The sequence below is a fragment of the Neolamprologus brichardi genome, chromosome 7, assembly GCF_056152115.1.
Source record: "Neolamprologus brichardi isolate AB-2024 chromosome 7, ASM5615211v1, whole genome shotgun sequence".
Classification (NCBI taxonomy): Eukaryota; Metazoa; Chordata; class Actinopteri; order Cichliformes; family Cichlidae; genus Neolamprologus; species Neolamprologus brichardi.
In genome coordinates, this window is record NC_142110.1 from 65,143,547 (window position 1) to 65,161,323 (window position 17,777).

The 17,777-nt window shown below is 39.1% G+C and overlaps 2 protein-coding genes across 3 annotated transcripts; one reads left to right on the plus strand and one right to left on the minus strand.

Annotated features, from left to right (window-relative positions):
• Positions 1–296: 296 nt before the first annotated feature.
• Positions 297–3,902, minus strand: LOC102789837 (olfactomedin-like). 2 transcript variants are annotated; one of them, XM_006805364.3, is made up of 5 exons: positions 3,745–3,902; positions 3,490–3,648; positions 2,924–3,136; positions 2,655–2,787; positions 297–1,284 (listed from the first exon to the last, which is right to left on the minus strand). In XM_006805364.3, exons 1-5 carry the CDS (start codon positions 3,781–3,783, stop codon positions 437–439), a joined length of 1,392 nt encoding a protein of 463 aa, XP_006805427.2. In that variant the 5' UTR covers positions 3,784–3,902; the 3' UTR covers positions 297–436. The 2 variants fall into 2 exon arrangements, with proteins under 2 accessions (XP_006805427.2, XP_087700269.1); XM_087844143.1 differs by having other exon boundaries at positions 3,490–3,902.
• A 5,847-nt stretch (positions 3,903–9,749) lies between these two features.
• LOC102799177 (olfactomedin-4-like) lies at positions 9,750–16,695 on the plus strand. The gene is made up of 7 exons (XM_087844553.1): positions 9,750–9,848; positions 9,972–10,094; positions 10,163–10,381; positions 13,328–13,481; positions 15,016–15,243; positions 15,651–15,819; positions 15,899–16,695. The coding sequence occupies exons 1-7, from the start codon at positions 9,795–9,797 to the stop codon at positions 16,332–16,334; spliced, it is 1,383 nt and encodes a 460-aa protein (XP_087700679.1). The 5' UTR covers positions 9,750–9,794; the 3' UTR covers positions 16,335–16,695.
• The last annotated feature ends 1,082 nt before the right edge of the window (positions 16,696–17,777 follow it).

Below are 17,777 nucleotides of genomic sequence, written 5' to 3' on the forward strand. Positions count from 1 at the left end.
GTTGCCAAAGTGCTTGCTCATAGGGGGTCATATGATTGTTGGGTTTTTCTCTGTATCTATATAAATATATAAATAAAATTGAATTGAATTGAATTGAATTGGGGAATTTTTAAGATTTGGAAATGTTAACATGTCTTTTTGTCACCTGCTAAACATTAATACTAGCTGGTCACAGTCAACAAGAAAAACATGCGTGTCTGTCTCTGTGTGTTTGTGTGTTTTAAAAATATACTAGTAAAGAGAGCAAAAAGGGCATAAAGAGTTTTCATCTCATTGTTATTTAACTCTTTATTATGGTTGTTCTTTTGTACATCATACATGATTTATCTTCAGCATTTGCAAGACCGAATAAAATTGCTGCTGCACAAAACAGCCATTGCTTTTTTTGTTTTGTTTTGCTTGGTCATGTGACAATAACTAGCTACAAAGCTTCAGATCAGAAGTAAACCTGGTAGGCCAGCAAGTATCCATCGTTGTACATGTAGATCTGCTTGTTGGTGGGATTGTAGCTCAGACTAGCCACTGCTTTAGCTACCTTCTCCAGTGGTATTGCTAGTGAGTTGTCTTCTTTGCCTGTGGCTGTGTCGAAGGCGTAGAACACCTCCTCCCGGTACTCATTAACGTAACGAGTTGCGTACATCACACCGCACACCATGAAGGCGTTGCTCGCTGCCTTCTTGAACAACCTCGTTTCCCATGTCTGTGTCACGTTGAGACTCTTCACCTCGCTGTCCCAAACTAAGCGGCTGATCACAATGTTACCATGGTTACCTATAGTGGCATAGAGAACCCACAGTCCTGTTTCATCTGCCTCTACATCAACATCACTATTGAGCTGGCAATCGTAGTAACAATAGGGGAACTTGTTGTTGAAACCCACACCGGTGCCTGGAAGAGTCACCCGTTTGACCTCGTTGGTCTCCAGGTCGTACCGGCAAACGTCTGCAGAGCGGAAGCAGTTATAGTACAGAGCCTTACCGTACAGCACAGCACTGGGACCCTCAATGGCGTTGGGATGGCTGTACGATGAGGCAAATGTAAAGTCCCTGTGGTTTGTTGAAGCCATGAGGTCTTCGTAGGTTTGGTAAAGGCGCACAGTGTTGCCCCAGATGTAGCTGCTGAGCAGAGCTTGAACCCAGTAACTGTTCTTCTGCCCCTCGCTCTCTTTCTGGGATTGTTTTCCCCACGAACCAGAGACACAGCTCTTACCAAAAGGGCTGACTTTAGCTGTGATAGGGTCACTGATGTTGGTGATCAGACCTTTGAGGCAGTGCCTGTCCTGACCTGGAAAGACAGAAGATTGCTGAAGCATATTATAAGATACAGTCATTGTCATTTATCAACATCAGCTGTTTATCATCCCCTGAGGGTGTGTGTTTGCTTTGAAAAGGGGAAGGAGCTCAAATCTGATTTCAGTCACGATCAGTGAAAATAAGCTTTTATTTCTAGAGTGGCATGGCTCTGTATTGGGTTCTCTCCACCTCTCCATGCGTAGTTAGAGCCAAAAATGCAAATCTGAATTCTGTGAGGATCGGTGAAAACATCTTATTTATTGCACATGTTAAAACCCAAGGCAGGTTCAGAACAGGAATAACTCATGACAGATACGACAATGATTAAACTCCGAGGACCTGGTGTCCACATATGTGGACATCACATTTTGGGTTGTCTAGACCAGCGGTCTCCAACCTTTTTTGCGCCACGGACCGGTTTATGCCCGACAATATTTTCACGGACCGGCCTTTAAGGTGTCGCGGATAAATACAACTAAATAAAACTAGTACCGGTACCGAAAAAAGGAAGATTTATTCATAACACACGTGAAAAGACCCAGGAAAACCGAGTAAACGATAAAAATGATAACAAAATAACACTGAAAACCGATAAAAACCCTGAAAACTATACATTTCACACCTGAGCCTCAACTCTCGCGGCCCGGTACCAAACGACGCACGGACCTGTACCGGTCCAAGGCCTGGGTGTTGGGGACCGCTGGTCTAGACCACAATACAAAATTTTACACACATATGTTAACATGTTTGAAGTAGCAGTTTGGGAGAGAAATGTTTTGTTTTTCATTCAGTGTTCAGAAATCTTTTACTTTTTTTGCTTTGTTACAGAAATTTTGCTAAAGGGGCACAATTGTTGTTTCTCGTTTTGTTTTTGTACTGAGGAAAAATACTGCTGTGTTCAGACACCAAATAAAGAGTTCAGGTCTTAGGAGGTTAAATCAGATAAGGTGGAGTTGCCATGGACGTATGTGGCAAAGGGTCTTGTAGATGCTATTCATGTTAAGGTACTTTGAAAACCCCCATTTATTTAACAACTGGGAGTATAAAAGGACATCAGTTGACTTATCAGCTTAAGTTGGCTGGTACTGCCGTCATGGGAATGCAACTCAATTTGACTGGACAAACATTATGCTTCTTTTGGAATGTGGATATAACCTGACCATCAGCTCTTAATTGTTTTCTTTTCTGCCACAGAATTTTCTAAACTCTGATGAATGCACACAGAAATCTTAAAAACAAAAATTGGGTTTCTCATTAGTTTCAGTTTGTTAGAGCCAAAATAGCCAAAATACAAATACACTCCTGCCATCTCATTTAAGAATCACTGTCTTAAGGGATCATTGATTAAGGGAACATACATACCTCTGAAGTCTTTGGGGATTGACTTGCAGGTCTCCAACTTATTCTTTAGGTAGCGCAGTTTCTCCTTCACAGTCTTCATGTTAAGCGTGTCTATTGTTTGCATGTTGTTTACATATTTATGTAGTTTCTCAGCCTTTCAAAGACAGATATAATATTATTCTATTGATAATTCTGTTACATCACAACAGTTCACATGTGACCTGACATAGTATAACATCAACTTATTTCTTTCTGTTGTATTTTGCTGCCATTTGCTATTTTAGCTCTACCTCTTTGGAGAGTTTCTGTGTCTCGGAGTTGTTAAGCTGGCTGTGGACCACATCGATGTCCACCTGTAACTGGCTGAGCACCTGGCCCAGCTGGCGCAGGGACAGTTCTGTATACAGGCCCTGGGAGCGCAGGTAGTTGTAGGGCTCCAGCCGAGCAGTAAATTTGGTAAACTGATCCTGGATCAGAGGGAGACGTTGGCTGGAGAACGTCAGCTGCAAGAAATGCAGACAAAAAAATCAAAGACATGGCTTTTTTTCCCCTATAGGAACAATGTAAAAATAAACCCAAATTTTAAAAAGTTAATATTTCAAGGGGAAAGAAAAAGTGGTTGGAGGAATGATATAAAAAATAAAGTAACTTTGATAAACTGTTCATCTTTAAATATTGAAACATTGATTGATTGATTATAATCAGTATTCATTATGATAATAATAATTAATGAATTATTAAATAATGTTTTCTTCATTATTGATTCATTTTTACTTGTATTTTCGTTTTTTTATAATACAACGTTAGTTCCTGAGAGCTTACTTCAGTACAATAAAGCATATAGATGAGTTCTTACCTCTTCTTGTAGGTTATTCAGAGATTCTTCACAGGTGTGAACTTCCTCCAACACGTACTTAAACTTCTGAGCAGGGAACAGCCACATGGTGGAGTTCAGCTGGCACACACATGCATTTGCCTTCTTGTAGCCCGACACTCGCTGACTCTGGCTGTCAGCCTGATTTTGCAAACAGGAGCATAAATTCTTAAGACTTATATTCATGGTAAACAAACAATAACAGAAAAATACTACATATAATACTGTGTGACTTACTGTGGATGACAGCAGCAGCAATAGAAGCAGCTGCAGCATTTTTAGAGAAACTGAGATGGACCGACACAGACACACAGTCTTCTTCTGTTTTCTTTAGAAAAACTCACAACAAACACAGAATTTGCCGGTTTGTTTCCTGTCACTGACGAGTTGCTCCACAGCCTTAAAACCACTTGGACAAATGTCACAACTAAGAACATCAAACTGGCGTTTTGTAAGACCCCGCCCACTTTCTTTATGCATTGTTAGTTTACTGCTTCTCATTTTCACTTTTTCGTTCTAGAGGATTATTTCATCTTTTTTAAATGTTGTTGTTTATTTCTCATTAATTTATCTATTTTTAACTATGTAAAGCAAGTCTAATGAACTGCCCACTGATTTTAAAGCTAAATTCACGTGAAAAAAAAAACAACTATATCCAATTGAGTTTTTATCATATGTTAGTATGAAAATCAGATTTCTGAAAAAGCTGCTTGCAGAAGAAAATGATTCAAACAATTTACCTTGTAGTGTTGAAGTTTGTAGTCATTAGCTGTTTTATGGTCAACATTTGTTTTATGATTAATAAATAAAGTTAAGCTTTAAAAAATGGGCATCTACAGAGAGGTATTACTTTGTATTGGTAGATGTTAAAGCTTATGTTTTTAAATAAAGTGATATAAATATACACACATACACACACACATCTCACAATACAGAGCTCAAGTAAAAGTGTAGTATTATTGTTATTATGTAGTATTATTGCATTATCCAGCTCTGAAACATCACCAGCAGATTGTAGATGGCTGTAGCTTGTAATTACAACAGGTTTAGACTGCTATCGATAAACAAAATATAATAAAGAAACATCTAAGACATGTATTTATCAACATAATTTTAAAAAAACAACTTTTTAAATAGACAGTGCCAATTATTTTGAGTCACCTTTTTCACTAACTATGTATTTATACACCTGTCTGTATTTAATTATTAGTTATTATTGATATCTGGCTCTCCACAGCGTGTCTTCATCCTGTCTTCCTCCCCAAACCCAAGCCGGTCACGGCAGAGGCCTCCCCTCCCATGAGAATGGTTCTGCTGGAGGTTTCTTCCTGTTAAAAGGGAGTTTTTTGTTCCCGTCGTTGCCAAAGCTGGACTATGTGCAGCGGGCAGGAATGTGCAGACACCAGGAGGTAAAAAGTGCACTCAAAGCAGTTTTATTGCTCAACACGAACGTAACTAAACTGAAAAGAAAGGGAGATCATGACACAGACAGAGGGATAATGAAGGAATGACACACAAGAGGAGAGCACAGCTGGGAGTCATCAGACATAACGAGACCGAGGGGGAAAACATTAACATGTGACACAGACTGTCAAAGTAAAACAGGAAACATAGTAACGCGGACCTGACACTGAGACAGAGACATGACAAAAGCATAACACTGAACACAGGGAAGGCATATAAACAAAACCTAAGACTGGAAATTAAGGAGACACTAAAGAACTTGGGGAGCAAGAAATAAAGAAACTAAATAACAGAATATAGATGAACAAAATCAAAACCACTGGATCACCAGACCCAGGTACCCTAACAAAAGCCCTTTGCTCGTGAGGTTTTCTCTATTATCTTTTCAATGTTGTAGGATCTTTACCTTACAATATTTAGTGCAAAAGTGATTTATAAATAAATGTGCTGTATAAATAAAACTGAATTGAAGTGAAAGTCTTGGTTAATATCACACATTATCCAATATTACCGTTAGTATGTGCTGTAAACTTAACATTTTTTAAAGTCATGAAGCTGTTTTTGAAGTGGTAGCAGAAAATGATTGGACTGCTTTCGTTTGAGAACAAAGAATCAACAGTTTTGTTTTAGTAACTGAAATTTGGCCTATGGTTAGTTTGTGATTTTTTTCATTTAATTTATTTTTCAACTGTCTTTTAGCACTCAGGTGACAAACAAAAAAATATTTGGAAACATCTAAAAACTTTTTACATTTTTTCCTATAAGGTCTTTTTTTGCTTATCAGAGCCAGGGTTTGGGTTGATGACGACTCAGGCCTCACAGGGTTGACTGCTTACTAATTCATGTTCAGTAGGAGGCTGGAGTTAAGCTAAGAGATGAGGTACTACTAGAGAAATGGACCCACATGCATATTTTTGGACTGTGGGAGGATGCTGGGTGTCCAGACAAAACCCACTCAGCATCTGCAGCATGTAAACTCAACAGAGAAAGACCCCAGCTGGGTGGCAGATTTCATATATACAATCATGTAATATATGTGTATTTAAACCAGAAAAAAATGCCTGTCAGTCTAGTTGAAGAAATTTTAGATGTAACTGTACGGAGCGATAGCAATATCGGAAAGAAGGAACACAGTTCCTCTTCCGTTTTCCCTCCTGTTGGGTTTCGTAGTTGTTGATTTCTAGTTGTTTTTCTCGGCTTCTCTGTATTTCTTAATTTTTGCCAATAATCAAGAAAGAGAATATGATAAAGGATATCCAATTTAGTACAGTTAATCAATCAATAAAAAAGTACAAATACATTAAATAGCTTGAACCTTTTGGGTAGATGTAGTAAGTAGATGTGAAGACTGCATTATTTTAACAAATCTTTACACATTATGAAAGTCACAAAGCTTACCATGCACAAACATGTGGGAGTAGCTAACACATTGCACAGGTAGAAAACCCCAGAAATTAAAAACTATTTCAAATGGTTCAGTTGTACCACGTGGCTATTTTACACTCTCAGTGCAGAATGTTCACTTTCTGTTCCCAAAACCTGCATCGATTACTCTTAGAGTGATGAAAAACAATCAAATAAACATGTTTGTTTTCTGGTGAAGATGTGGATATTACTTTTTCTTTTTATTGCACGAGAAAACAAGAGCATGATGGGAAAGTGCAAACGGTGTCCAGGAAAGAAACAAAACTCTTTTCAAGCATCTGCACAAAGCTGTTTGTGTTGGCTGACCCGATCCGCTGTCGGAGCCTGATCTTCGACATGTAACCAAAGACATTCAGTATTGTAGTCTTGTAGTCCGATCTTGTAGTGGGATTTCTACCTGGACCAGGAATTTTTCTTCAACAAAAGAATTCCCGTAGCAAGTGGTTTAAAATGTCTTTCAGCTCGTTTACAGCTCTTTTTTTTGTCTTATCTTATCTTATCTTATCTATGCCCTCATTAGAACAAGAACTGTGTGAGTGTGTGGGACTGTCTGAGACAAAGATAGTCTGCACTGGACTATACATTTACATGTAATATGGTTAAAAGAGCATAGTGTGTACCAAAATGTGACAACAAAAGCCAGATTTAAATATAAAATTCAAATGGTGCAATTGGACACACTGTGGCTGTTTTGTGGCTATTCTTTGCATTCAGAGTACAAGAGTCACTTTTTGTTCCTGAAGGAATTTCATGATTTTTTTTTTAATAAGACTAGCTCTTATGTCAATGTGGCCTGGAGCAACGTCTTTCATTTTAGTATCATTTGCAAAATCTTTTTAGGAGTTGGACGGTCAAACACACCTAAACAAGAATAGGTGTCATTGTCCTGTGTCTGCAACCCAGTGTTTTGTTTCTTTAGTTTAAGTTTCATTCTGGGAATTGTGGTTTTCTGTCTTGTATTTCCTGTTTTACTTTGGAGAGTCCCACGTTCAGCTGTGTCTCCCTCCTGTGTGCCATTTCCTTCTTACCTTGTTTCCTCTGTTCTTCGTCGGAGTGTCTGCGTATAATTCTGTGTATCATGCCTGTCTGTCATCACCAGTGTTTCATGTGCCACATTCCCGGTTGTAAGGTTCTGTTTTCTATGTTCCCCATGTTGTTATACTTAGCTTCACCCAGTTTAGGTTTAGTTTGCTTCCTTCAGTTTTCCTCTGCTTTTGTTTCTGTAGTGTTTCATCAGGCAAAATAAAGGCTTGTTTTCCGTTTGAGACACTCTCTCCTGCATCATTGTCTGCGCTTGGGTCCACACCTCTCATCTCCCAACCGTGACAATAATTGTGCTAAACTTTTCTGTAAATAGCATTACGTGATATTACAATGTTTTTAGCTAATGAAGGGTCAATATTACCAAAAAAGTATCAAGCAAAATACTGAAATTCTTAATGCCATTGGATAGTTGAGATGGAATACTTCCAGAGTGTTCTTTATTTAGCATTTCATTAATGACATCTCATGTGTTCTACGGAGCCCCGCAAGGGACATGGGAGAAAAATAAATTAAAACGGACTTTTGTGAGATCTCGCAAAACAAACTCGGGATCTCGCAAAACCACATATGTATATGGCGGCAGCTACTTAGTTGTAATATTACTCTTTCTGGGTCACAAAATAAACTTTTAAGATATTTTGAGGCATGAATGTAGTTGTGTAAACGTCAGATACCTGCTCGGTTTGCAAAAGTGCTCCGACGTTTTCGGAGATCTGACACCCACCATCTCGAAGCTAACGGGAGGTCGAGACCTACTACAGCCGGGAGGAACGCCGCTTTCCCGGCACATCGTGCCCCGACCTCCCGGTCGGCTTCGAGCTGGCAGCCTCCGAAGAATGCAGATCTCGCAAAACTTTTGCGAGATCCCGAGTCCGTCTTAATTTGTTTTTTCTCCCATGTCCCCTGCGGGGCTCCGTATGATTCCCCTGACTTTTCAGAACAAAAATTTTCTTGGCTTGTTTTAATTTTTTAGTAAACTGATTTTTATATTTTTTATAATAAAAATAAAGGAAGAGATTTTAGAGTAAGGTGAATAGTAAGATCCTTATTATCAACAAATTCAACGTTGTTATGAATAGAAATAGAAACACCTTCCACATTTTGTTTTCTCTACATAGATGTACATTATATTGAAGTAATGAGAAAAACTGTGCAATGTCATCTTTAAGCCAAGTTTCATTCAGTTAAACTTTGTTGTTCACTTTCTGTTCCTAAAATCTGCACCTTCCATTTCTCTTAGAGTGATGCAAAACAATCAAACAAAGATGTTTTTTTCTTCTTGCACACCTGCCCTACCATCAGCTGATTTCAGTTTGTATGCTGAGAGGAATAAAATAGCACCGCTTTATTGCACAAGAAAACAAGAGCATGATAGGAAAGTACAAACTGTGTCCAGGAAAGAAACAAAACTCTGCTATATTGCTAACACAACTTTGTTTCTTTTTCAGATCTGCACAAAGCTATTTGTGTTAGCTGACACCAGCAAAGCTGCCAGAGCCTGACCTTCAACATGTAACCATAGACATTCAGCATTGTAGTCTTGTAGTCTGATCTTCCAGCCTAATTTCTAAATGGACCAGTTTTGACAGGAGAATGGCGCTGGCAGGTGGTTAAAAATGTCTTTGGGCTTGTTTCCAGCTCTTCTTGGAGCTCTTGTGTTATTGGCTTTATGTTCAAACAGATGCACTAAAAGATATATCTTATCCGTGTCCTCATTAGGACAGTAACCGTGTCAGTGTCTGGGAGTGTCTGAGACAAGAAGAAAGTCTGCACAAGACTGTACATTTATATGTGATACAGTTAAAAGAGCTTAGTGTGCACCAAAACGTGGTAGTGGCTAACACACTGTATGAATAACAAAACCCAGAATTAACTATAAAATTCAAATAGTTCATTTAGTGTATGACCATCACTTTCTTTTCCTGATGGAATTTCATGAAAAAATACCCCAAAAATGAATAAAATACATCTATTAGTCAGTGTTCACAGCTTTTGGATTGATTTGCATCTTCCTCTCATCACACATAGACCATAGGTTTAACAGTGACTCAGAGTTTGAGTCCTTTAGTTGTTATTTGGTACTTTATTAAGTGTGACATATTTATTTTGTATAGCTGAAGATGCTTTTACTGTCTTTTCCCATGATTAGATGCAAATTCTCTGTGTTGCTGTAATCCAAATCAGAAAATAGAGAAAACAAAGTGATGGATAACAATGCAAACACACCCACATCCACTTCCTCGCATCCACAGGATAGTGGGAGTGTTTGCAAGTTAGTGGGTGCTGCTGCAGTCCCAGTGCCACAGTCAAACACTCTAGAGAGGGTTTTGTTCAGCTCTGCTCTCTGATTCACCATGAAGCTGTATGTGATCATTCCACTGTGGGCTCTGCTCACATTCACCCATCAGGTAAGAAATACTGAAGACTTCATTTCAATGACAAAATATCTATTTTGAATAAAGCGACAAATGTAAAATACCACTAAATGTGATGTTCTGCTTATTTCACTTGCCAACTAATCTATCTTTCAGGCGTCTGCACTAGAAATATGTGCATGTGAGCTGAATATCTCTGAGAAGGCATTCCCTCATGAAAAACTCAGGATAGTTGAAACCAACGTATCAGACTGCAACAGCAACATCACCCCACAGAAGGTAACTAGTCTTTTAAAGCTCTCATACTGTTTGTCTCCATTCCTGCTTAATCACTGCTGCCTCTGCAGACTGTGGAGCTGGAGAGTCTGCTGCTGGGGTTGGAGCATCGCCTTTCCCAGCTGAACAAAGATGTGCTGATCCTGGAGAAGGAGGATGACGGAGAGCTGTATGGAGTTCTCAGCTTGTATGTTATAGAGAATGAAATGACTGAGATCAAGCAGCTGATTGACAAGCTCAACAGCACCATGCAGAAACACCAGATCCTCACTGCTAACGCCACTGAACAGGTAGATTCACAACCACATGGTGCAAAATGCTGACATCATTCTAAAGATTACTACATCACTGTATCTTTGTCCCAGCTGGGTGTTTTCATGAGAGAAGTGAAAAACACTCATATTATAAGTTTTCACAATTTATTATCAGACGGTTGGAATTTCAAATTTGGCTTACATGGTACTATGGACCTGTGGCTCAAAGAGAAAGGCTGCTGCACCCAAGCAGTAAACACTTTATTGAATCTGGTAAAAACATGCAATAAAAACAATGTGGTAGTGCAGCTGCCTTCTCTTCTAAAACTCCACATCTGACCACCATGAGTGAGGCTTGCATGGGTGGTTGCTCAAGAATTGTGCCTTGATATGGTGGAGGTGAGCTTGCCGGCAAAGGTGGACCAGAGTGGAGCCATCTAGAGCTGCTTTTCTGGCCTCAGTTACCTTGAGTATGAGGAATGTTCTTTGTTTGAGAGTGTTTGGGGAGGTATAAAATAGTTCAGGGTGGTGTCCTTTCTGCAGTATTTTTCTTTTTCTTTTAATAAACCTCACTTTAAAAGACGAGCTCACCTGGTGGTTGCAATTTTATTCAAGATTTTACACAACACGATGTCTGTGAAGATTCTCAGTCATCCAGGTCATCGTAGTCTTAGAGCTTTGCTTCCCTTTAATCATTGTTTGACACATTGTTGTTATTGTCACCAGAAGATTCCAACTGCGTCCACCAGGGGGTTGGGAGCGACCTGCAGGCCCTCCCTCCTTCCACCAGATGGAGGCAGATAGCACTTGAGCTCAGTCCTACCACTAGTTTGCACTAATTTCTTTACCTGTAATGTCCTCTTTGCACAAACGGTGTCGCACTCTAATGAATAGACCGTTTCTTACTACTTTGTCTTCACTTTTCCTCTGCACTGTTCACTTCCAGTTTACCGGAGGTGTGCAATTCTCAGACAAAGACTTAAGGAGGAAAATCCGAAAGAAAGTGCAGGAACAACAATGAACAAAGACATACATTGTTTTTATGTCTAGTACAATATCTCAAACAGCTTTAAACACATGGGCTATCAAAGAATTATTCAAGATTTAAGAAGTTTATTGTCATATACACTGCAAAACACAAATGCTTACGCTGAGCAATGAAATTGTTATTTTGCAAGTTCCCTTCAAACAACTAAATAAAAAACTAACTGAAATAAGTTAGAATAAACCCAACTAACTTTAAGCATGGCAAGGGTACTCCGCAGATGAATTGCGCCATTTTAGAGACACGCTGGAGAGCCTTCCTTTCCTGAATGGTGTTATGTCCATTCCCGGAGTTTGTCAGAATACTCTCCACTGTGCATCTGTAAAAGTTGCTGAGCAGTTTGGAGGGTAATCCAAATTTTCTCAGATTCCTTAGATAAAAGGGTTGTTGTTGAGCCTTCTTGATGATCTGCTGTGTGTTATGGGTTATGGGTGAGATCCTCATTGATGTGGGTACCAAGGGATTTGAATGTCTTCACCCTCTCCACCTGAGTCCCGTTGATGTATAGTGAGGTGTGCTGGTCTCTCCTCATCCTCGGGTCAACAATCATCTCCTTAGTCATCATGATGATCATCTCCCACCAACAAACTTAATGATGGAGGTGTTGAACTGGGAAGAGACACAGTTCTGGGTGAAAAGGGTGTCCAGGAGTGGATTGACCACATAGCCTTGGGGGATCCCTGTGCTCACTATCTTTGTACCATTGAGTATCTTTGTGAGGAAGTCCAGGACCCAGCGACAGAGGGAGGGTGTCAGTCCAAGAGTGGAGAGCTTTCCCAACGGTCTGTTTGGAATGATGGTGTTGAATGCAAAACTCTAGTCTGTAAACAGCATTTGAATGTAGGTGTCCTTATTTTGGAGGTCTGAAAGGGCTGTTTGGATGGTTGCATTAATGGCGTCTTTGGTAGAAAGGTTCTTACCATATGCAAATTGCAGAGGATCTAGTGTGTCTGGGATGGTATCTTTGATATGGGACATGACTATCCTCTCAAAACACTTCATTACAGGTTCAGACAGGTTATGTTGTTTTTCTTGGGGAGGTGGTTGACTTGAAGCATGTGGGCACAGCTGACTGGGTGAGGGATAAATTAAAAATGTCTGTAAACACCTCACCGAAGAGCAGACCCTCAAAGCATGGCTTAGGATGTTGTCACGACCGGCTGCTTTTCGGGGGTTAGTCCTCCTCAGAACCTTGCATACCTCAGTCAAAGTCACAGTGAGTGAAGAGCTGCCTCTACTGGTAGAATCCCTCTGTGTTGGTTGGTGTTTAGGGTATTGAAACAAGCGTAGAACTCATTCAGCTCATCTGGTAGTGCATTGTGTTGTGTGGGAGAACACCCTGTATCACATCAAGAACTCCACCGATTACACGGACAAGGTCCAGAAATTTACCCTGGATCCAGATGAAACCATGGTGTTCTTTGATGTAGTCTCTTGCTTCACATGCATGCCCACCACGGAGGCAGTGGAGACTGTAGCCTCAGTAACCGCAATTGTGACTACCTTTCAATTAGGGCCACCAGTCCAGGTAGACCATCCCCCTCACACATTCCTCAGAGAAGAAGGCTTCACTCTGTTTATGTATAGTATCTGAGTGTAGCAGTCTAAATCCCAAATTACTCTGCAATGCATATCTGTTTGCGATGAAGGATACAACATAAATGCATGATACAAATTATGAGGTAATTGTGTAATATAAGATAATGGGTGTAGATGATCCTTAAAGATAAAACATTAATTCTACACCCCACAAATCTATATCTGATACATTTTAAAATGTTGGGATTAAATGCAAGCTAAACAGACATTGTTGTTACATTTAGTAATTGTTTAACTAAATTGTACATTAAAAACTGTAATATAGATATAGAAATAGATTATCAACTGATGCCTGTTGCTCTTTTCATGATTTTGTAAACAATCCAAAATTGTCTCAGCTGGAGAACTTGAAAACAGAGATGCAAGAGCTGGAGAAGTTCGACACCATGCAGGTGATAAAGGGACAACAAGCCATTGCTGCTCTGAAGGTTGATCTACGCAAGTGCAGCGAAAAACTGAACACTACTGTCGCACCCACCGAGCCTCCACAGGGTGAGTCAATCAAGCAGTTTTAAAAAAAAAAAGATTGTTTATTTGTTTTTGTTTTCCTGGTGGGGGCAGGAACCAATTATTGGGGGTTGGAGCAGTTAATAATCTTTTCTTGTAAATTCATATTGCCTAGTAACATGAAATCATTTGTGTCCATACCAACTTGACTGATCTTTACATTAAGCCAATGTAAGCTTAACTAAGCTAATGTAAGATAAAATAAATGTGGAGAAGATCACTGAAGAAAACAACGTCTAAAGATGACAAAATTAAGGACTCAGTTGAATAGAAAATACAAAATAGGTGACGCTCTTAATAAGTCCAAATCTTTATCTGTTGTTTGGTCAGAAAAGCTGAAACAAATGTGAGAAAAAGTGCTCAGCTGCATGTGGTTTAAATTGTGGTGAGGATCCATTAATTATCCATAGCCTTTCACTAGAGTAACCAATCATTTCGATCGCCTGTGTCAGCTGATGAAAGAATCCAATCAGTGCACTGAAATTGTATTCAAATAGCAACAATGAATCACCTTGTGTAGCTGCCCACTTGGAATTACCACTCGTGATGCAGAGAGCTTCGACCGATGCAACTTTATTCTCTCCTCTTTAAACCACCGACAATATGGCACTGTGAAAACTATAAAGATGCACAAACAAATACCATTAAACATTTAAGTAAAAAGTGCAGAAATGTTCACATTTTACTATAGAAAATGATTTTGATTAACTCAGATAGGGACATCGACATAAATCAATAGTTTTTAAACTATTTATGTTACAGCATTTAATAAAATGAATAAACGACAACCTTTCTGTCTCTTAAATACATAAACAATCATTTGCATCATTAAACCAACCTCTTTCTGCTTCCAAGGGTGCTAATCATGCTGAACCAGCTAGCCAACCTCTTCCATGCACATCTCTTAGCCAGTTCTGAAGCAACGTGTTTGTGTCGTTTCGCTGAGAACAGAACAGGAAGTCTGACACAATAAAAGAGGAAGTGCCAAGGTACTCTTCAAAATAAAAGCACAAAATAAAGTGGCTTTGCCGACATTTACACCTTGCACTGATAAACATGGCTATCAATAAGCTTTAAAATTAGGTAAATACAACCTCAAATGAAAATATGTGAAGTAAAAAGCCAGGTCCCAACCTCAACCGAACTTAGATGCTTGGCTGGTTCCTTCAGAGAGCTTTGCAACATTGCAAAGAAGAAGTCGACAAGATGAAAGAAATTGATAATGTCATGCAGAAAATCATTACTTTAAGTTATTTGTTCAAAAGGTAGTTACACAAGCTATCATGAATTGAACCGAATTCGTTTAATAAATAATATAGTAATAACAATTATTACTTTAAAGTAGCTGCAGTAAAAGAAAGCTCAATCGTTATATGATGAATAAACCCCAGCATGCATTAATGAAAGAATTTCTAGTTTGCCATACAAATACATTTAAAAGGCCTGTTATAATATGCATTTCCTCCATAAAAGTAGCCTCACGGAGAACAGCTAATACACACTATACATTTCCCCTCAGGTACCTGTGCACGCAGCCGGCTTCTTAATGTCACTGAGCCAAAGGTCTACACAAAAGGAGAATATCCTGGCTCGTATGCTTACGGAGCCTGGGGTCGTGATCCCAGACCAGAGAAAGGCAAAGAGAGCTGGTACTGGCTGGTGATGTTGACTTCCAGTAACATATATGCCCACTATGTTCGTCTTTACAGCAGTCTAAGTTCTCTCATCATTGGATTGAGCGTCCCAGGTAAGGAACTGCTCGCTTCTTGTTGTTTATTCCCCTACGAAATGCAAAAAAACCCTTACTGTTTATACTGGGATCACACTGAAGTTGGTAAATTAGTAGTTTATTGAATCATTTGAATTTCCAAGAAAGAAAGAAATTAACCTGGAGGTTTGCTGCAAAGGACCGTTTAAAGTTTGCTAGGTAACTACAATACCTAACTGTACCTAAAATTGAATTATGCAGACCATAATAAAAGTGACTTTACTCTTTAATATTATAAGAGAACACTGACATTTTTATCATAGTTTCCTTACTTAAAGTGGAATAAAGTAAAGTGCACGATTGTTTTAATTACTGACACATTTCTGTGAAGCAAATTATAGTTTTAAACTATTAACATATGTTTATTCCTCCTTTTTCATCTTCAGGTAACGTCCAGATCCACTCCTCAAACCCAACTACCAACACCATCCAGGGTCCAAATAATGTTCTGTATGGAGGGGCTTTGTACTACAACTGTTACAACCAAGATTATGTTTGTCGATTTAATCTCACCACTAAAAGCGTCACGACCTTACAACTACCAAAAGGCATCAGGTTTGTTACTCAACTTTGAAAATGTTAGTTTAAAGAATAACTATCACAGAAACTTTCACTGCTATCCTCTGTTAACCAGGTACAACTCAAAAGGTAACTTCTGCCATCTTGAGGAATGCTACCCATACACTGACCTGGACCTGGCAACAGATGAGTCTGGTGTCTGGGTGGTCTACACCACCACTCAGGACTTTGGCAACTTGGTTCTCTCCAAGCTAGAGGAGGGTGAACCACCAACACTTAGGCGTACCTGGCGCACTTCAGTCTATAAGCGGGCAGTGACCAACACCTTCATGGCGTGTGGCGTTCTCTATGCGACACGTTACATTAACAGGGAGGTCGAGGAGATCTTTTACTCATTCAACACCGTGACGGGACAGGAGAAGTTCAACATTGGCATCTTCATGAACAAGATGTCTCCCAACATTCAAAGCCTAAACTACAGCCCTGTGGACCAGATGCTGCATGCTTACTGTGACTCCAACATGGTTTCCTACAAGGTGTTGTTTGGATAAACTGATGTTGTTGTTTCATTTCTGCAAAATTGATTGATCTCTATAAAAGTCTGAATTCAAAACAGTTTTTCCTCAAGATGTTTCATGTTTAATGCATCACATTTCATAAACAATGTATTTCTCCATTAATCTAATTCTACCATTGTAAATAAAAGGTTCATCTTTGCTTTGTACTCTCTTTATTCAATAAAATCAATAATTTCCAGTGTAGTGGTTTTAATGTTCAGGATCAGTCTAACTATGTTATTATATCTTTTTTTATGTAAACATACAAATGTCATGTTCTCATAAAAGTCACAAGATTGTTGTTCTGACATTTGTCGAGAAATCCTTGCAGTGACATTAGAGTAGCAGTTATCTAAATAAGTAAATTAAATTCAAACAGATTATCAACTGTACCAGTGTAAAACTCTAAGTACTGGCTCTTTCCATGTGTGACATAAAAATCCTCTTTTTCTGAATGCAGAAAACTAATCTATGATTAATTTTACAGACAATTGTTTTTGAAATGGCCACATGAATAAAAACATTCTTACTTCCTAATGGTATCTACCATTTACATTGTTCATGGAGATATTTGTGAAATATTCTCCAGCATTTACACTGACTAACCTTAACATTGTGTAACATTTAAAAATTATCAATTATTAATGATTTCATTAATATTTGCTAATACCCAAAACCCTAAATTTGAAATAGGGTTTAACTACTCATTTACATAATTTCTACAACACCAAACCCTACATTTGAATTCAGTTCAGTTTTATTTATATAGCACCAAATCACAACAACAGTTCCCTCAAGGCATTTTATATTGTAAAGTAAAAACCCTGTAATAATATGAAAACACCTGAGAAACCCCAACAATCATATCGCTCCCATGAGCAGGTGATTTGGCGACAGTGGAAAGGAAAAACTCATTTTTAACAGGAAGGAACTTCCAGCAGAACCAGGACAGGAGAAGGATGTCCATGTGCAATGGAAGCAGATATGCAAGGTAAAGTCCAAAGTGGTCCCAATTAGGGATGGGTACCGGTATCCGGTGCCATGATGGAACCGGTTCTGACGTAAACGGTAGTAACTAGACCGAAAAGCAGCGCACATTTCGGTGCTTTATTTCGGTGCTTTATTTCGGTGCTTTTTTTTCCTGAGCTGTCATACACTTTGAATTCTAGCCAATCATTTTACGTTTCCGAGGATAGTAGGCGGGCCCAGGTACGTACGTTCTTTTAGAGCAGAGCTACAGATTAAAAATGCCCAAGGCAAAGCGGTCAAAAGTCTGGCTGTACTTCACAGCAAAATAAGCAAACTCAGCAGCTGCAACAAGTGCTTTAAGCTGATACTGTGATACTGTCAAAGGAGGTAACACCTCAAATCCGATGAAACACCTGGCGACGCATAGCGTTTTTTTTAAAAGCCGAAAAATGCACCGTATTTGATAGT